The 20,609-nt window shown below is 43.4% G+C and overlaps 1 protein-coding gene and 1 long non-coding RNA gene across 17 annotated transcripts in view; one reads left to right on the top strand and one right to left on the bottom strand.

The window, feature by feature from the left end:
- sorbs1 (sorbin and SH3 domain containing 1) overlaps nt 1–20,609 on the bottom strand; it is a 48,247-nt gene that overhangs the window by 3,973 nt on the left and 23,665 nt on the right. For 12 of the 16 annotated variants that reach the window (XM_032509902.1, XM_032509899.1, XM_032509909.1 and 9 more), the window contains 13 exons: nt 20,094–20,177; nt 15,807–15,856; nt 13,720–13,898; nt 10,270–11,730; nt 9,058–9,122; nt 8,707–8,877; nt 3,340–3,386; nt 2,828–2,942; nt 2,559–2,684; nt 2,261–2,455; nt 1,460–1,981; nt 650–745; nt 20–207 (listed from right to left, as the gene is read on the bottom strand). In XM_032509902.1, the coding sequence (XP_032365793.1) occupies nt 20–207; nt 650–745; nt 1,460–1,981; nt 2,261–2,455; nt 2,559–2,684; nt 2,828–2,942; nt 3,340–3,386; nt 8,707–8,877; nt 9,058–9,122; nt 10,270–11,730; nt 13,720–13,898; nt 15,807–15,856; nt 20,094–20,177 (3,299 nt within the window). The remainder of the gene's footprint in view (nt 1–19; nt 208–649; nt 746–1,459; nt 1,982–2,260; nt 2,456–2,558; nt 2,685–2,827; nt 2,943–3,339; nt 3,387–8,706; nt 8,878–9,057; nt 9,123–10,269; nt 11,731–13,719; nt 13,899–15,806; nt 15,857–20,093; nt 20,178–20,609) is intronic. The other 4 variants (XM_032509913.1, XM_032509915.1, XM_032509916.1 and 1 more) reach the window with 4 other exon arrangements.
- LOC116683567 (uncharacterized) lies at nt 134–7,328 on the top strand. The gene is made up of 3 exons (XR_004330572.1): nt 134–232; nt 7,103–7,111; nt 7,318–7,328. It is a non-coding gene; the product is annotated as an uncharacterized LOC116683567 (long non-coding RNA).

The following is a 20,609-nucleotide window of genomic DNA, read 5'->3' as shown; positions in this document are numbered from 1 at the left end:
AAACACATAGCTTACTCACACTCCACAGTTGAGACGGTTTGGCTCCGGGCTGCTGCTGTGGGACTGGGGTTGCTGGGAAATGATGAGAGATTGTTTACTGGGGTGGGGGTGCAGTCTATGGACAGAGTCATGAGGGTGGTGGGACAGGTTGCTGCAGTACCTCACTGAGGTCTCAGCTATATTCAAGATCTCATTACACACTGCCTCCTAGTAGTAGTAGTAGTAGTAGTAGGTGAAGTCGTCAGAGAAAGACAACAGCGGTCCCACCGAGAGTCCCAGAGGCCCCAAGGGGACGTTGAGGTGAGGAGATGAAGAGTTAAAGAGGGAATGGGGGATGGGGGGGATTCAATGTGTCCAGTAAGTAGCAAGGCAGAAAAGGAAGTGATCCGTTAAAAGCCAGGAGAAAAAGTAGAGGAGACGTTGGTGGAGCCCAGGAGGAGAGGGATGGAAAAGGCAAGACCTCAGAGTGAGAGCATGTAGACAGGAAACATGAAATATTAGTTCACTTCTTTACAGGATACTATTCAGTATGAACATGCAATGGGAGTTAAATATGATCCGAGGTAAATGGATCTTTCAAAGTGATGGGTTAAAAAGTTAAACAGATGATGAAGTCACTTAAACTACACATTACTTTTGTAAATCTTACCGCAAATGAGTTAACATTGTTGTTGTCTTGGATGTCAAACAGCATCACAGGGCTTCTGGATCTCCGTCCATGATGATCAGCCTCATTCTTCCCAAACTGCAACACAAAATAGTCAAATCAGCAAGGTAATTTCAAAATAAAGGCTTTCCTCTAAGGCTCGCACCACGTATCCACCTGCTGTAAATATGTCCATGCTTCAGTCACAGTCAGGTTGTGTTCCCTGTGGATGGAAATTTCAACCTCACAGCAGGTTTTGAAAGACAAGCCAACATGTGAAATCTATAAATACTCACTAGGAAATATGTCACTGTCCTAAATAAACTTCAAAACTCCAATGGCATCCAAGTCATAACACATCTGCATGAAGAAACAACAACATGCAACCAAATGCTAAATTGAAAGAAAGAGAAAGAAACTTGAACTCTTAAATCAATCCTGGAAATGCAGCACAAGAGCTCCTCTTTCAGTCCTTTACAGCTAGTACATCTAAAACACACATTTACACTGAGAAAACACGTGAGTGTTAGTAGCGCGCACACAACAACAACATGCAGACCTGCAGCTTTAAGCATGACCAGTAATTGTGATAAGTTTGACCAGTTTAACTTATTCTGCGTCCACTAAACCAGCAGATTCATCCATGAGGCTAAAATCAACTTCAGGTCAAATCTAAGTTAGTTATGTTTTCCACACAGAAATGTGAGCTTCAGTACTTCATCAAACATCTATCTTAGAGAATCAAACTATGGCCAAAATTCCATGTTGCTAAGTGAACCTGAGATGCAACACCGCACACCATGCAGAAGATACCTCTGCAGGGCTATTTCGCCTGCTGCCCGGGGCTGCGTGGCCCCTGTCAACCTCTGAGCCTTCCCTTTCTGTCAACTCCTTCTCCCCCCTCAGCCAGCCCTCCAGCACCGGCCCTCCACAGGGGCTCACACTGCCTGACAGATGTGTGAAGGGAGAGGAGAGCAGGTAGTCCCTCCCCTGAGGTGGGGTGAACGTGAGGAAGGGAGTGGTTGAGTTGGGTCTGGGCGGATAAGGTGGGGGAAGAGGGGAGGCAGATGGGGACGCCGTGGGGGAGATGCAGTATGGGCTGCCGGTGATATGAGGCACGGGACTGGCCGAGTAGGGCGGGGGCAGGTACTCGCCGCAGCGATAGGACACAGTGGGCAACGGTGGCAGGGGAGGGGTGGGGGCGGCAGGAGGGCTCCCTCCTCCCACAGTCAGGGAGATCCACTCAGAGGAGATAGCGTGGACCTCAGGGGACACCGAGCGGCGGGGGGAGCGAGGAAGGGGTAAGGGGGAGGTGGTCAGACGGTTACGATTCAGCTTTTAAGGGCAACAGGAACGTGGGAGGAGCAAAGAGAAGAAGAGGGGATGAGAGAAAGAAAAGGAAACAAACAATGAGACAAATTCACTGGGCAAAAAAATAATTAAATTAAAAGTTGGGTGTCAAGGTGAACATAGAAGATATTGTATGGGTTCAGAAGTGTAGTAGTAAAACAACCAAACACTAAAAGATAAAAACTTGTTGCCTTAACCAATCATCAATCGTCACTACCCCCATCAATATCACCCACGAGTGATTGACCAGTTTGGTCTCCGTACCTGAGGAGAAGCGTTGGTGCTGCGCTGTGGCGACTGGCTGACAGGAGGGTCGAGATACTCCACTCCGTTTTTGATGCGGGGTCGTTTGTTCACTTCTACGTAGGTGACGGGGAAGATGCCTTGGCGGTTGGTGCCTGAGATTTTGCCTTCATACCAGTTTTCATCAACCCTACGAATCAGCGTTATCCTCTCTCCCTGCAGATACATATTTAGTCGGTTTAGACCATCGTGAACAAAAGGATAAAGTTCCTTTAAAGTGATTCTAAATGTTTTTCAGTTTGTAATGACCCCTCTGTACCTTTCTGAAGGACATTTCCACCACTGTGTCCCCATTGAAGTTGAAGCGGGCGACAGCCTCTCCATATTCGAGTACCTGCACTGGGGCACTTTTCTTTGGCTGGGCTTTCTCTGTGGGCGGAAGGAGCTGAAGAAGGCAACACATAACAGCTGATTGAGTACAAAAGTACAAGTCAAATCACATTGTGCGGCAGAAAGATTATGCAAAACATCTCCAACACTGCAATTACAAAACATATCCATTTATGGAAACTCACTGAACTCACATACCTCAACATAACTTTGAGGGAAAATGCCAACTCTTCCATGATGTTCCCCTTCATACCAGTTTTGATCCACCTGCCGAATAATGTAGACAATGTCTCCCTTCTGAAACGGTAGTTCCCTAGAAATGTTCCAAAGAGATTAGTTATTCACATCAAATGAAACTGAAAGTGACTAAAAATCTTACAGTTTGAAAATTAAGTAAGGGTGATCTAATACATTCTAAACAGATGGGTGGGATTTTTCCACATTCAAGTAAAAGCTTGGACATCTATTATTATTCCCCTATTCTTAACAGTAATTTCCTGCAATTGTATGAGTTTGCATTGGTTTATTACCAGCCCACTTATGAGATAATAATTACATCAGCAAGTTCTCCTCATGTGGTTAATGTACACAAGTTAGACACAATATAACTGCATCTTTAACACCTCTACAATCTCATGCAATCAAAGAAAACATACCTGCAACAAATACCACCTGTTGTGAAACTGATAATAGACAGATAGATTACTCACTTTAGAGTTTCTGCTCTGAAGTCGAAGCGAGCCATGGCTGGAGTTCTCTGTGTACATTTAAAAAAAAGTCACTCTTATGTCATAGTTACTTACATACTATTAAATACATATTATTCTACATTGTACTCAGTCAGTGAAAGTTATCCAAAAGACTAAATATCCCTATGTACAGTATATATACACACACACACACACACATCTATTCGCAAGCCTATTAGCACTATTCACAAGGGACTAGTCTTGCCTGAAGGACCTCTAGTAATTTGTTACAATTACAGAGGTCATCTATGATCTTAATCCCGTGCAAACCTGCTATGTCAGTCATTTGTGAGGTAAACATTCCACCGCAAATGACCTACCATATTTTTCCAGACACAGGTTGTGTGATAATACTACTAGTCCAATGCGAATTGGAATCTCAGTGATTGGAGGTAGTTTTGGCTGCGTTGCCAATTATAAATGAAAGTTTTGAAAAAGCTTATCCATGGGAAGTAAATGAGTCAGTAAATTTGAGTAAAATACAGACTTCACTTATTCAGTGTGTATGTGCCACGCAAAATAGAGAAGCGGGGGCTAGGGTGTCATTTTCATTGGGGATCAAAGGGGACATGTCCCCCCAACCTTTTAAGATATTGTATGTGTCCCCCCCCCCATCAATTTAGTTTAATGTTATTGTTTTCTGGAAGAATTTATCATTATGATCGACTTAATTAATTAGTTGCTGGATTTTGTATCACCATAGTCTATACATGCACTGTATGTAGAAAAGCAGGAAATCCAATCAAAAATCTTTTCCGGCAGAGGACCCCCAGAACCCATTTTGTGTGCCCCCAACTTCAATCCAATCCAATCCACTTTATTTCTATAGCACATTTTACAAACACAAAGTTACCAAAGGGTTGCACAGAAAACTCAAACATACAAAACAATTAATATAAAATATTGTAAAAACAAAAAAGATAAAATGAATAAATGCTAAAATACAGAAAAACAATAAGAGACATCAGAGGACCACACAACTCACACGGAGTTAAAAGCCAAAGAATAAAAATGTGTCTTTAGACGAGACTTAAAACACTGTTCAAAACATGGAGGGGCAGAGCGTTCCAGAGTTTAGGTCTAACCACAGAAAAAGCCCTGTCCCTCCGAGTTTCAAGTTTTAAGTTTTTTACTTCTGACTGGAGGGGACCTGGCAACTAGTCCATACTCTGAATTTTTATCCGAATTTGCAGAGTTTCTATCGAACTTAGTGCTAAAAACGGACAAAGTTATTATTGTAGGGGATTTTAATATTCATGTGGACGATGAGAATGATAGCCTTAGCACTGCGTTTATCTCTCTATTAGATTCTATTGGCTTCTCTCAAAGTGTACATAAACCGACTCACCGTTTTAACCACACCCTCGATCTTGTTCTGGTGTATGGTGTTGAAATTGAACATTTAATAGTGTTCCCACAGAATCCCTTCCTATCTGACCACTGTTTGATAACTTTTGAGTTTATACTGCTGAACTACACGCTGTTAGGCAAAACCTCCTATACAAGATGTCTATCTGATAGTGCTGTAGCTAAATTTAAGGATGCGATTCCGTTAGCATTTAATTCATTACCAAGTCCCAAAGTAACGGAGGACTCCTATGCTATTAGTCCCTCCCAAATCGATCATTTTGTTGATAGTGCAGCAGGCTCGCTACGAATGACTCTAGACTCTGTTGCCCCTCTAAAAAAGAAGATAATAAAACAAAGACGGTTAGCTCCATGGTATAACACTGAAACTCGCAAATTAAAGCAAATATCGCGGAAACTTGAGAAGATCTGGCGCTCCACCAAACTGGAAAATTCTCGTTTAACCTGGCAAGATAGTCTTAAAACGTATAGGAAGGCCCTCCGTAATGCCAGAGCAGCGTACTACTCGTCATTGATAGAGGAAAATAGGAACAACCCCAGGTTTCTTTTCAGTACTGTAGCCAGGCTAACAGAAGGTCACAGCTCTACTGAGCCAAGTATTCCCATAGCTCTTAGTAGTAACGACTTTATGAGGTTCTTCAATGATAAAATTATAACTATTAGAAGCAAAATTCACCAAGACCTGCCTTTAACTGGCACTGACTTATCTCTAAACTCAGGAATCTTAGAAACAGCTGTAAAACCAGACACATGTTTTGACTGCTTTGCTTCACTTGATCTTTATCAATTTAATTCAATTATTTCTTCATCTAAGCCATCAACCTGCCTCTTAGATCCCATCCCGACTAGGCTACTCAAAGAAGTTTTACCATTAGTCAACACTTCACTACTAAATATAACCAATTTGTCTTTATTAACAGGCTATGTACCACAGCACTTTAAAGTAGCTGTAATTAAACCTCTTCTGAAAAAGCCAAACCTTGATCCAGATGTTTTAGCCAACTATAGACCTATATCCAACCTTCCATTTCTCTCTAAGATTCTTGAGAAAGCAGTCGCCAAACAGCTGTGCGACTTTCTGCATAGCAACAGCTTATTTGAGGATTTTCAGTCAGGATTTAGAGTTCATCATAGCACAGAGACAGCACTTGTGAAAATTACTAATGACCTCCTAATTGCTTCAGACAAAGGACTTATCTCTGTACTTGTGTTATTAGATCTTAGCGCTGCATTTGATACCATTGACCATTATATCTTATTACAGAGATTGGAACATTTAATTGGCATTAAAGGGACTGCTCTAAGCTGGTTTAAGTCTTATTTATCAGATCGATCTCAGTTTGTTAATGTTAACGATAAATCCTCTGTGCACGCCAAGGTTAGTCATGGAGTCCCACAAGGATCTGTGCTCGGTCCAATCCTGTTCACTTTATATATGCTTCCTTTAGGCAGTATTATTAGGAAACACTCCATAAACTTTCATTGTTATGCAGATGATACTCAATTATATCTATCAATCAAGCCGGATGAAACTAATCAGTTAGCTAAACTTCAAACGTGCCTTCAAGATATTAAAACCTGGATGACCTGTAATTTTCTAATGTTAAACTCAGATAAAACTGAAGTTATTGCTCTCGGACCCAAGCACCTCCGTGACGCACTATCCAAAGATATAGTTACTCTGGATGGCATCACCCTGGCCTCCAGCACCACAGTGAAGAATCTTGGAGTCATCTTTGATCAGGACATGTCCTTTAATTCCCACTTAAAGCAAATTTCAAGGATCGCCTTTTTTCACCTACGTAATATTGCAAAAATCAGGAATATCCTGTCTAAAAATGATGCAGAAAAACTAGTCCATGCATTTGTTACTTCTAGGTTGGATTACTGCAATTCTCTGTTATCAGGCTGCTCGAAAAAATCCATAAAGACTCTACAGCTGATCCAGAATGCTGCGGCACGTGTTCTGACGGGAACCAGGAAAAGAGATCACGTTTCTCCTGTTTTAGCTTCTCTGCATTGGCTTCCTGTAAAATTTAGAATAGAATTTAAAATCCTTCTTCTCACCTACAAAGCTCTTCATGGTCAGGCTCCATCTTATCTTAAAGAGCTTATAGTACCTTACAACCCTAGGAGAGAACTACGCTCCCAGAATGCAGGGTTACTGGTGGTTCCTAGAGTCTCTAAAAGTAGAACGGGAGCCAGAGCGTTCAGCTATCAGGCTCCTCTCCTGTGGAACCAGGTTCCAGTTTGGGTCCGGGAGGCAGACACCGTCTCCACATTTAAGAGTAGGCTTAAGACTTTCCTTTTTGATAAAGCTTATAGTTAGGGCATAGAATCGAATATTGTTAGGGAGTAGTAGTTAGTCACATTGTTTTCAGATTTATCTATCATATAATATAACTAAAGGGAGACTTGGCATACAGCCCGATCCGGTTGGGGGGAGTTCTGGCCCGGCCGGGCTGGAGCTCTCTTTACCTCGTCTCTCTTGGTTTTGTTGTAATAATAGTTTTAGACAGCTTGGGACTTATTTTGATACACTAGTTAGGGCATAGAATCAAATTTTGTTAGGGAGTAGTAGTTAGTCACATAGTTTTCAGATTTATCTAACATATAATCAAGAATATAATAGAACTAAAGGGAGACTTGGCATACAGCTCGATCCGGTTGGGGAGAGTTCTGGCCCGGCCGGGCTGGAGCTCTCTTTACCTTGTCTCTCTTGGTTTTGTTGTAATCGTTTTAGACAGTTGGGGACTTATTTTGATACACTGAGCTCCTCTCTCCTCTATCTTTCCATCTTTTCATTTATGTGCATCCATGTCCCAGAAATGCTTGTTACTAACCTATTTCTGGGGAGTCATTCCCCGGAGTCCTTATGTTCTTTTTTCCCCAGCATGTTCCCTTGGATCAGAGAGGCTCCGAAATCAGGGTAGCAGCTATTGCCATGGTTCCGCTACACGTTCTGTGATGCCATGTTCAACTGCTACACTGCGGTGCCCTGCTACGTCCTGCTACGTCCTGCTACGTCATGCTACGTCCTGCTGTGCCTTGTAATGCCGCACAGCGTCCTGCTATGCCAGGAACTACCACAAAGAACTGCTACAAACTACTAATTTTTTCTATTTTTGTTATTGCCACTCTTCATTCTAACCCCAACCGGCCCGTCAGACACCGCCTACCAAGAGCCTGGGTCTGACCGAGGTTTCTGCCTAAAAGGAAGTTTTTCCTCGCCACTGTCGCACTGTTGCTTGCTCTGGAGGAAACTACTAGAACTGTTGGGTCCTTGTAAATTCTGGAGTGTGGTCTATCTGTAAAGTGTCTTGAGATAACTCTTGTTATGAATTGATACTATAAATAAAATTGAATTGAATTGAATTGAATTGAATAGTATTACTAGTCCCAGGTCCCCTGGTCATACCAGTCCCGTGTGAATAGGTCTTTTGTAACTTTTTGGTTACTATACTCTCTGGGTGTTGTCATGTATGTGTATCGGGAAAAGATTCTTCTGGCATTTGTTTGTGAGCTGTAAATCTGCCTGAGTTGTCCTTTCAGTGCCCCATCTGAACATAATAATTCTCACAATGACAGGAATGAGGTGCTTGTGACTGACTGGGTTCCTCTGGAGCATGTCCAGTAAGAAACTACTGGGGGTTGTTTACTGTGAGACTGGCCTGCCAAGGCAGCAGGCACACACCAAAGGGTCGCTATACCCTAATCCGGTACACCGTGTCTGGCAGCCTACTGGAGATATTCAGTGATACATTCAACAACTTGTATTTTACCTTCTATCACTGCTCTCACGCTGTAAATTGTTGACCCAGAAGGGAAAGCCATCTGTGTCTCCAAAAATCTCGCTGACAAGCCCAACCCCCCCTCATTCTGACTCACACCCAAACTGACAAAGCATCTGCCATCTTTTTTCCTGCTTACAGAAGAATAAGACACGGCCCTGTATTGTACCTCTATGCCTGATTTCCTCTTCTCTGTGTTATCTGTGATGTTGAGCAGGTCTCCAAAGCGCTCGTTGGTGATGAACTGGTGGTGTGTCGGAACAATGCCTGTGTGTCGTCTCGATGCCGTGTCAGCCTCTTCCTGTTCCCGCTTCAGCCGCCGCTGCTCCTCCAAGATTTTCTGACAGGAAACCAGACTAAAGTGTTTGTCCCCTCCAGATATGGCTCTCCTCTACTGTTTTAATCATGTAACACATTCTTTGTTGTGTATAATGGTTGATTTCCTCATTCTGAACACAGCTCTTGTTGTCAGTGAATGTGTAATTTATGAAAGTTTGGCTTAAATGTAAAGAAAGTTCACCTCTTTGTCCCCATGACGCCTTCGCAACACGTCATCCTGGCTCTCTCCGAGAACTGGGGACGAGTCTGAAACATAAACAGAAAGAAGATTACGCTGTCAACCTCAAGACAAATACAATTCAAAGAACAAAACTTCTCAAATAGAAGATGATGATATTGCAGTCAACTCCTTAATTCCAATGAATAGAATCATACACATATACAATAAACACAACTATGCATGCTTGGAATGAACACCGTAATCTCTGCAACACTAAAACAAAAAGCACACACACATCCAAAAAGCCAAATGTATTCCTGCATGCACATAGGAATTAACACAGAGTGGTCAGATGTGTGTTCATGAAAAAAACAAAAGAAAAGACAACAATGAAACCTACTGTATAATGGCCAAAAGAATAAACATGACATTATGGATTTACTGATCGACATATCTTCATGACTTAATTTGTTCCCCACACCACCATAGATGTTTCATTCTGTGTCCCAGCAAGGGCCACAAGTAACAACTATCAATGTTTTCAGGTTTGTCCCAGCTGTTAAGTAAAATAAATAAAAGCAGGGAATATCCTGACAGGCTAAAACAAACCTTTCATGGGGAAAGAATGAAAACTTGTAGATGTAAAGTGTTCCCAAAACAGAAAAAAACAAGGTGAAACATCAGTTCAAAAGAGCATATGCAATGTTATATTGAAATATCCTGCTTAATCATTACAGAGAAAGGCTGGAAATTGTATGTTAAGGTTTTCAAATGTATTGCCTGTGTAAGGACAAGATGTATTGTCTCATTGAGGATCATAAAAAAGACAGATGTAATATCTACGTTTATCTTAGAATTCGGTCTGTATTGATGTAACGCTTAATGCAGGCTCTAGCACTCTTGCATACAACTCAAATCTGATGTCACCAGGATATATATACATTACCAAAAGCTGCCTGAACCTCCTACAGTCACTGAAGTGTTTTGATGCGTTCGTGGGACCATACTTATTCACAGTGAAATGGAAGAGCACCAAACAGCACACTGAGAATGAGATGGAGGCTTCCCTGTCACTTTGTAAACACACCACACAGACTAGAGATGGAAGGTGGCGGCGTTGCTTTGTGGAGAAAAGAGGGACACAATGTGAAGAGAGAGAGTCGAGATAAATGAGTGACCACACAGCGAGGAGAGAGGAGGGTGACAGTGGTGTGAAGGGATGGAGATAGCCACCTCTGCGGTGAGCTGCCAGCGGCTGCAGTAGGTTCCCGTTGGCGTCCAAGCCCTGCCAGTTACTCAGGTGCTCAGTGTTGCTTCCCTCCCCGTTACTCAGCCTCTCCAGGACTTCCAGGGAGGACAGGCGCTGAGGGATCAGAGGTCTGGGCTCAGGAGACCAAGTGCTGGGTCTCTGGGTGCCCACTGTCACCTTGGTGGCTAACAGTGTCCTCCGAGTTTGGTGGGACTGCAGGTTCTTACGTAACCTGAAGGGAGCGGGGCCCATGAGGAAGAGGTTCCCAGGCAGCGTGGTCTTCTTCTCCAATGGTGCCGGCCTCTCGTGTTGGGTTGTGGCCTGTTGCCTCTCGTGCCTGAGGATGGTGGTGAAGCGGGTGTAGGAGGCAGGGCAAGAGCCTTTGCATTTGCTGGGTTTGAGGAGGAGTTGATGGTTCAGGTGATGCAGGATGTGGTTGTGGTGGTGGTGGAGAGGGTTGTGTAGTGGAGGTGATGCTGCCAGCAGTGCTGAGGGACTCTTTGATCCACTGGCATTTTGGTGGATCAGGTCTGGGGAACTTTTACTGAAGATCTGCTCAACCTCAGTGTTAGAGGGGGACTCAGTCCTGACGTTGTGTCTGTCCTCTGAGGAGGAAGCAGCCTCCTCCACAGTCACACTGCCTGGCGACAAGGCCTCCTCCCTACAGCTCTTGCCCTCTGCCTCCACTGGGGAGCAGGCATCCATCTGGGTAGCGTCAGCTACCAAAAGGGACTCCGCTGACACTGCAGACGCCATGTAGAGTTGGGCGGGGTTGTGGTCGGGGCTGTGGCAGTAGCTGGAGTGCAGGGTGGGCAGGGAGGAGGAGCGGCTGGGCGCCGAGCTGGACCGCTGGATGATGATTTCAAACTCACTGACCCGCGACGACACTGCATCCCTTGGAATGTTACCCCCCTCATCTGCCTCTGACCTTTCATCCCCTTCGGACTTTGACTTCTCAAAAAGAGACGCCAGGCTGCGGACGCTGCCGTGTGGGCTGCAGCCGGCCGAGCTGGGCCGCTGGATGTAATGCATGGTCCTGTACAGGCTGGAAAACTCAGAGGCGCTCCTCTTAATTGCAGGGGAAGCATTCCTGAGGCCGTCCGCACACTCGGTGCCACAGCTGGACTTAGAGTCTGAATGTTGCCCACTCTCCCTTTCCTCTGCTCCTGCAAAGTCTGTGTCACATGGCCCTGTGTACAGTTCCTCACAGCTGTGGGCCTTTGGGTGCCTGATAGCTTTAGTCCTGCTCTCCTGACTGTCACCACTGGGCGGCAGCAGCTTGGGCTTGAATTTAGAGGGCAGGATTTGGGGTATGCAGGCTTTGGCAGCAGATAGAGGCTTCATACTCTTACACTGGTTACCTATTGCATTACTGGCAAGAACCGATCGACTATTTACAGAGGAGCAGGGTGAAATTATATAGCCATTCCCACCTTTATAATCCACTGGCAAGCATGCAGGACAACAGAATAAACAACATATTAGATTACAATGGTCACAGGTTCTCACACACACTAAAACAGAGTCAGGCACATTTCTAAAGTAAAGACCAAGTTCCATCAAAAGTAGATGAGAAGAGGAAGCAGACTGATAGATGACTGTTATAGTAACATCATGGTACTGCAGTGAGGAATTATGCTTTGTAAAAATGGAACACCAGGAAATTTACTGTCTAACAGATTCTTGCATTATCAATTACACTGTTAACAGAAAAATAACATGTGGAACATAAAGTATTAAAACAGCAATATGCCATGAAATGTTATGTGATGTTAGTTCATATAGGAATTCTTAACACTGACTGCAGTATCAATAAATTAAAATAGAAAAAACAAAAACAAAAAACTCTTCAAATCTTTTTTGTTCCCGATTTTGTGTTCATAACTTCCCCACTGCCTGTCCCACTTTCCCCTCCTAGATTCAATATATTCTTCTCCTCTGCCTTCAGCAATTAGAAAGGCAGCTGCAGTGATATATGTTCTGTGGCATCCCTGTTAATACACTGCTCCCCTACACGGCTGTAAATACAAAATGTATCCTGAGTCAACTTGGACAGTAAAATATGACTGTCACAGACCTCTGAGAAACTCAACTACTCATATCCCTTCTTGGCAATATTCAGTTCCTGGCTATAGTTTGCTTGTGATAGCACTACAGATGGACCCTGGAAGTGACACAACCCTTTCACATGCTGCGAGATACTTCTGTAGCATGAGTGACCCATCTGTCATGCTTCATATCTACCAGAAAAAACACACACTGAGTCCGACCTGTGGCCCTTTGCTGCATGTCATTCCCCCTTTCTCTCTCCTTTCAAGTCTAAGCTGTCCTGTCAATAATAAAGGCCTGAATATGGCAACAAAATAAACACACTGAGAAAATAAATTAAGATATTCTATCCAGGGCATGTGGCAAGTAAAGAGTCCTAGCTGCTGAAAAGCCCTTGAGGAGACTCAGTTTAAAAAAAGACAAAGATTAATACAGATATTTTTTATTTCATGAGCACAAGACAGCACATGATGATGTGTTTGGTTCCGTGCACTATGAAAGTGCATGCTAGTCAGTTGACTGGAGTGCCAAATCCATTTACTACATGGGCCCACAATTCAACTGTGTAACAGCCAAAACAACTATCCTAATACGTCCATATATTAGTTATTTATTATTGTGGAAACATACCAAACTTTAACTCTGAGTGGACAGTTTCTAAAGCCATCTGTTGTGTGTCATCCCAGATGTAATGTAATGACATGCTGGGTCATACTGTCCCTTCCTTTCTTTTTCTTACAGCTCTTCTCCTCCCCTAGCGTTTCTCTCCCTGGCCATGTGCACAGGCATTCCAGCCCCTGACCTCACACTGACAGCTGACTTCCTTGCGCCTACCCACCCTCTGTGTCCCTCCTGATTATCTCACCCCTGTCTGTTTATCTCGCTCGTCCCTCCTCATCCATCCCCTCTCTGGCCCTCCACTCCCTGGCGCTGGAACGCTCTGGAGTCTTGCCCTAAGCCTGCCTAGCAACACAACTGGAGCGAGAAAGGGGAAACTCTCCAAGGTTAGCTTCCATCGACTTAGCAAGACAGCCTCACTCCCACCATGAGTTTTCCAAAGCAGATGGCCAGCCTTTGACAAAAACATCCATGGCATCAATAATAAATCAAAAGCTGCTGGGGGGATGAATGCTGCGAGGTGATTGGCCAATGCTGTGAGGTCTGGGAGCGAAGAAAATGTGTGGATACCAACAGAAAGGTAAACGGAAACACATGTATCCCTGTCTGAAACTTTGAACGGTCCAACATCATGTCTGTAAGTCATTGGTTGTGTCTCAGCAGGAAAGGCCTTTAATGGCCTGCTGTCCTGTCTAGGCCCCACATCCATAAACATACACACACACTTGCCATTTTACTGGACACATATGAAGTGGCTGTTACCCTACCTTTAGAGGAGGAGGAGCTTGCCTGGCGCTTGTTTAGGGCCCGCAGACCTTGTAAGGGAATGTCGCCGCCCTCCAGGACACTCTTGTAAACATGGCGGTCGCATTCTGGAGCCCCTGGCTCGCTCGTGGATGATCCTCCGTCCTTCTCCACCTCGCTGTGTCCAGACTTGCTCGAGGAGCTAGACAGTGATGAGAGGAACGCGGACAGCTAATTAAACACAGTCAAATTCATTCAGAGGAGTTGTGTTACATGCTTTTTATGATAACCAGAGGCACACAAATTGTGTGATGAGCAGTCATATGGTTCTTATTTAGTATATCTTGAGGTAAATCCTGTCTTCGCAGACATGTGGGAAACAACTTGCAGAATTTGGAGGCTGATGTTGAGAGAAGGCATGTGTTACCACACATATCTTGGCATTCCAGAGAGGCCAGCAGGACAGATTTCTATAAATATTCTCTGAACATTCCCACATGGGGAATCAGCCCCTGCCATGCACCTGTACAACTGTCAGGTTTACTCCCTTTCAAATGCCGCTCATGTGTTATTCACACTGCACCTCTATTTGTGCTGACAAACACGGTCATTAAACTGACTCCAGTATCATTTAGGTAAAATAAACACTTTTCACTAGTGTTAGGAAAAATAGGAATGTATTTTCCCAAATGTGTTCATATCTGCAGAGTTGCCAAGTCTTGTAAGAGTTTTACAAGCTTGTACAAATGTATGGATACATTACTTTCCTTGTTCACTACCTCAAGACAATAAGCTCTTTCATAGCTGTGTGCACTGCTGACTGCGGCGAGCCATTAAAATCACATTGGTTCTAGGTTTCTTCCAATAATTCACAGAAATGGTGTACAGGAAATGTGCAGGACAGGAGCCATGCAAGATTTACAACAATCTTCTGGAACGATTCTGGTTAAATCAACAGTCAGTATGTAGGTAAACTATCATGTTCATATATTTCCCTGGAATGATAAGGGGCTCATTTCAGTGCCAATTATGTAGAATGTACTACTGCATCGTGATGACAGCTCTTAAAATTTGGGATTATTTATATCAATCTTCTAAGAACTATCGTGCACACACAGTGTGTGTGTCTAATCGAGGCCTGAAAAGACACACATTTACTTAAAGGTTCATTTATTCATCTAAAGACACTACAACAGTGGCACATAGGTTTTGCATTTTACAATCAAATGATATATTTACAAGAATGCTCTGCAAAATGTGTCTGATTTCAAACAGACCCCGGCGAAAACAACATCCTGCCCTGAACATGTGTGCCTTTGAGGGAAGTCAGTTTATGACTTGAGGTTTCCTTTGAAAAGTTTGGGTGAGTGAACTTCCACCACTCCTTTTGTTAGGGGCCTCTTCCTTTCAAAATTAACAACCCATCAATGTATTGAAAAGTTGGATTGGAAATGTCTTTTCAGATACTTGGCCATGATGACCTAATGATTGCAGCAGATGGAAAGTTCTCAGCAGAAACGGTGGGAGGAAGTTTATTTTCCCTGGGCTGTAGTGCAAGATAGTCCCCATGGCTCGGTCCTAAATTCCTTACATTTTATTACACAAACAGAAATAGAAAATGTCAATCTCATCGGGTAAAAACAAAAACGATAAAAGGCTTGGTAAGCCTCTTATAAGTAACAGCTAGCATCCTCTTTAATAATCCAGTTGCCGGTCATAATGTCCACTCACCCATTCAGAAGAAGATAACGGTTTTTAAGTTATGCAGCAGCTGGGCGAGTTCCCTCTATCCCAGTGACATCCAGGTTGCTGTCTTTAAATAAATCACCACATAGCAGCCATGTCTTTACACTTCAACCCCCAACCCCCCTGAAAAACACCATTAAATACACACAGAGGACACACTGCTCTGGTAGCTTTTTGCCTTATTAACAGGATCTCCTCAGGAAGCAGGGGTCCCTCCGCTGAGGGTGGGCGAGCTCTACAGGGTGGGAAACCTCTCATTGAAATGTATCCCCGTAACATGCCTTAAATAATCATCAACATGCTGGAAGGAGGAAGCAAGATTTAAAGCACAAGTATTGGAATAAGAAGGAGGGGATGGACTTACTACTGCTGCAGGTCGGAGGCTGTTTCCAGGGGGCTGAAAGAGGGGGCACTCTGCAACAAACCAAACAAAGAAGTCATTGATAGTTCCACAGGAAGGTCTCCTCCAGCTAGAACAGAGGCAAGAGCATTAGCTGTGGTCAGATTTTCTCTTCTTTTTGTCTCTGTCGTTCACTCGCTGCTCTGGGTTTTTGTCTCGAGCACCCGGGGTTCTTAGCGTCTCTGGACTGGGCTTGGCATGGAGGAGTAAGCGTGTGTTTTGGCCTGCATGCAAGTTGGAGAAAACAAGCGGCAGTGTGGAGAATGGAGGGGGGAGTGGGCGTGCATCGGTCAGGGGGGCGCCCATGCGGGGAGGGGGCTGTCACAGGCTCAGCCAATGGGCTGCTGTCTCCCAGTGAAGCTGTCTCTTTTGTCTGGTATTGAGTCACTCTCATTACCACTGGACCAGACCGGGGGACAATTAACCAGCTGGTGGTGGAATCAGGCTAATTACACACACACACACACACACACACACACACCCACACACACACACACACACACACACACACACACACACACACACACACACACACACACACACACACACACACACACACACACACACTTAAAGATCCAAATAGAGAAACAAATGCTTAGAGACAAAGTAAAGAATACAGTAACACATATTGATTGTACAAACAGATCATTATAACCATGTTATAAAGATAAAGAGCACATATAAAGGCAGAAATAAATAAACTGCAATCACATGAGTGAATTTTTTTTAAAGGACTACAAGTGTAAATGTAATGTGTATATACAAGCAGATATTATCTCCAAAACACTGGGGTCGTTATATGTGTGGTAGCACCCACTAGCACTTTGAATGGTTTTGAGCCAACTAATTTTAGCCCACTGTTTCTGTTGCTTTCCTCTTTTCGGACGTCACAGCAGGTAAAAATAACAGACGCGACACGGGCACTATGAATAAGAGCGCAAGTGTTGTTTGCAAATATGATTGCACAATCCCCATCCCAGCCAGCCTGGCCATGCTGTTAATACCACGTCCACTTCCCCACAGCGCGGCCAATTCTCCGCTTCCACACACCGATGACCAGACAAGGAGCATTCTCGACAGCTCATTTGCCACAACATACCTTTACACTTAGTTGCCAGGGTAGGATGATCATTTATAACCTTTCAGAATAAATGCCTATCTTTATAAGACCGGAACATCAGGCTGGCAGGTCTGTAGTCGGATCTATTTATAAAGCCAAATGTTCCATGTAGACTCGGAAACACGCCAGTGTCATTGAATAATCTGCAGCTCTTCTTTCCTCCGCTACGTCTTGTATCCCCCCTCAAATCTGATATCAGGGGGAACAGATACTGTCCCCTTGCACCCCTGGGTAATTGGGCTGTTACACACAGCATCAATGGAAAGTAAACAGGAAACAGGCATTGAAGGCTTATCTGGAGTAAAGGAATGGAATTTTAATCTGGTTATTTACAAGATGCCTGATTAGTTTTAGTTTATGTGAACTTTGCTTCATACAAAAGGACATAACTGTTCAGTTTGAAAATAATCCTACACTGATATCACTTAACATCACATTACTCCTTGACACTTTTTATCCAGCTTATGAAATCAGTTTAACTTATCAGATAAAGAAACACAGAGGATAAAACCACTCGCTTAGAGCCGTTAGAGCGTGAAATGTCCAAAGCTGTATATGGACATAGATGAAGGACTTTGGTGAGTCAGTGGAACACCGATGACAACGTTTCTGCAGAATTTCATGTGCATGTTTCCTAACAGGTGTCCCTGGCTACTCAGAGCCGCTTTCATATTCAAAATAGCAATCATGAATAGGTCATGGTAACATGAATCTCATTCTTTCCAGCACCTTATTTGTGTTGATGTGTACTCATGAAAACAAACAGCTCCCCCAGTGTGAAGGGCCTGTTATAGCCATGAGCACCTCATCCGCGCTAAATACTTAAAGGTAAAGGCTAAGTGTGTAACAGAGGTTAAATATGAAAGCACAATGAGCTAGCAGGCTTACCGAGTCGCCTCCTTTAGAAGATGTCAGGTGGTGGCGTGTGTGTGTGTGGCGGGTGGCTGTATGTAACTCAGCGCTGAGACAGTGTGGCAGCAGCCCTCTCGTCAGCATATGCTCAACAGATGGAGTCACTCTGACGGTTGCAGGGGGCCAAAATGCTCTTCCTGACCATAGTTATGTGTGGAATTCCAGTTCCAGCTAGCCATGTATATCAATGGGCCTATGTTTGACTGTAACTGTCACTGGGTGTGTTTTCAGACTCCTCTTGAACCCAGAACGTGTTAATATCAATCAGGAGGACCATTACTGTGATTATACAGAGCTGTCACTCTTACACAGTAAATGTTAGGTGACTAGAAGTGGCTGAGTAATGATGATTTAACAGGACGGGATAAAGAAGAAGAGAAAATAGTGCAGTCTTGTAGGATTATCTAAAGTATTACTTAGACTAAGCCTGTTCTTTAGGGGTATTTAGTTGACAACTGGCTAATTAGCAGTGTGGAACCACAAGAAGACTGTTCTAAAGATGTGGATCAGAGAAATTAAATGGACTTTTAATACTGTCAAGAAGTTTCCCTTTCTTATAATACTACTTGATTAGTAGAAGTGGTTATCCAAAGCACTTTGAAGGTTACTAATAAGAACAAGGCCTAACTGGATCAGAGCCATACATGTCTAACTCTTTATTTAACACCTGAGTACTGTGGCTTTTGCAGACTTCCAAAAACCATATCTCTCATCCGGTAATACCAAGTGAGTACTGATATGTCAATCAAACTCCAATGAGCCAGAGTGTCTGGCTGGGCCTTAAGGTCAAATACTACGCATACCAGGTGCAGCTTTAGAAGTGACATTGACATTAAACAGGAGCCAGTCATCAAACCGAGATCATCTGGCAAACATCCAGGCTGCCATGAGACAGAGTCGGCTGCCTCCACCACTAAACCTCCTCCAAATATTCACTAACCGGGAATGGGAGACCCTGCCCCTGCGTCTGGCCGATGCTAGGACATGACCTCATGTTGTAGTCAGTGGTGCCACCTCATGGGATCCAGGGTGTGGCGGTGTGGCTCTGACTGACAGAGAGCGAGGAGAACCAACATCTGTTTGTGGGCGGCCAATGCCACGCTTGTCTTGTGCCAACTAAGGCCCAAGGCATGGAATTGTCCTGACACTGTATACTGCTTCAACATGCCTGCACCTGTGTGGGTATTTTAGTAAATGTACCAGATAGCAGACGGGCAGCAAATATTATATGAAAGGCCTGGGATTACCCTGGAGCCTAATGCTCGTAAGGACTGCAGCCTCTCCAAGTGAGGAGTGACTTCTGGATGAATCATCCAGAACAGTTACATTGCACGACAGCTGGATTCTCGCGATATCACAAGAGCACGCGAGAATCGCAGGATCACATTTCACATGAACATTTTGTGTAAAGAAACCATCTGGGTTGTCGGCTTATGATACGTATTGTAACTGGCAAGGTGCACATCAAAAATAACCAAAACAGTGTGTTGCTCATGGAAGTTAACGACATGGAAGAACAGGGATGCTGCTACGGTTAGTAAGAGATCGCAAGATCCTGTTGTAAAGGAAATAGGATGCTGATAAGCCCTGTGAAAATTGAATTGATCTTTTGTCATGGCCACCTTTGCTAAACTCTAATCAATAATCAGCCGTATTAAATATGAATGATCTAAAATGCACAGGGTAAAAGCCACAGTTATTGTAAGTGGTCAGACAGTTTTCTGTTGACTGAGCTGATTGTGCTTACTCAGCATCACAAATACAAATAAATTGCTGAAAGACACTTTTGAAGAGGGTAAAAATAGATCTTGGTTGACTATTTTAGACACTATTGGGGACAAAATCCTTTTAAAAATTGTATAAGGTGACAATGAAGCATTAAAGTAGCTGTATAAAGTGCTCTGAACAAAGTACAATAAACAGAGTTTATGATAAAAAAAAAACATATAAGCCATAAAAGATGATCAGTAGTTGGTCACTTGATGGGACACATGGTAGTATATTTAATTTAAGAGAAAACATATTTTCCTCTTACACATGCTGTCACATCACCTTTTATGTGCAAGATCAATAAAAAAATATTCAGTACAGTACTGAAAGTGAAAGTGGGAGTAGTCCTTATAGACAGACACAGTTTGTTTAGGCATTATTTGAACATTGATGTTATCACATGCAGTTAAGTACAAGTTACTGTCACTTTAAAGACAGCGACCACTTACCGCTTTGTCAAACTCCATCTCTGAAAAGAATTTATACCAAGGCTCATTCTCTAAATCTACATCCTCTGGCTTTACCTCCTGAGTCTAGGGGGCATGACAACAAGAAGAGGAGGAGAAAGACAAAGAGAAGACAGTTCAGACAGGACAGAATATGCACACCAAAATAATGAGTCAGATATTTTTGTTTGAGCCCTTGTTTGTACCCAACACTAAAAATGATCAGCGATACTATAAGTGTTGGCATTGAAGAAGGAACCCACAGATTTCTTTACGACTAGTAGATTAAAGGATAAGTTTACATTCATTCAAGTCTATCTCAAAGGCAAAGTTTGATACTCTGGATAATCAGTTATTTGCTTTTTTGCAGAGAGTAAGATGAGAAGATTGATTGTATTGTTGTATTTGTTTGATAAATACAGCCAACAGCCAACTAGTTCAGCTTAGCATTAAGACTGGAAACAGCTCCAGTAGTAACAAAGTCCACCTACCGACACCTCACAACTGTGTCTGACACAC

Source organism: Etheostoma spectabile, unplaced genomic scaffold (genome assembly GCF_008692095.1).
Source record: "Etheostoma spectabile isolate EspeVRDwgs_2016 unplaced genomic scaffold, UIUC_Espe_1.0 scaffold00019044, whole genome shotgun sequence".
Lineage (NCBI taxonomy): Eukaryota > Metazoa > Chordata > Actinopteri > Perciformes > Percidae > Etheostoma > Etheostoma spectabile.
The sequence above is the reverse complement of the archived record's forward strand: the minus strand, read 5'-3'. Positions and strand labels throughout refer to the sequence as shown.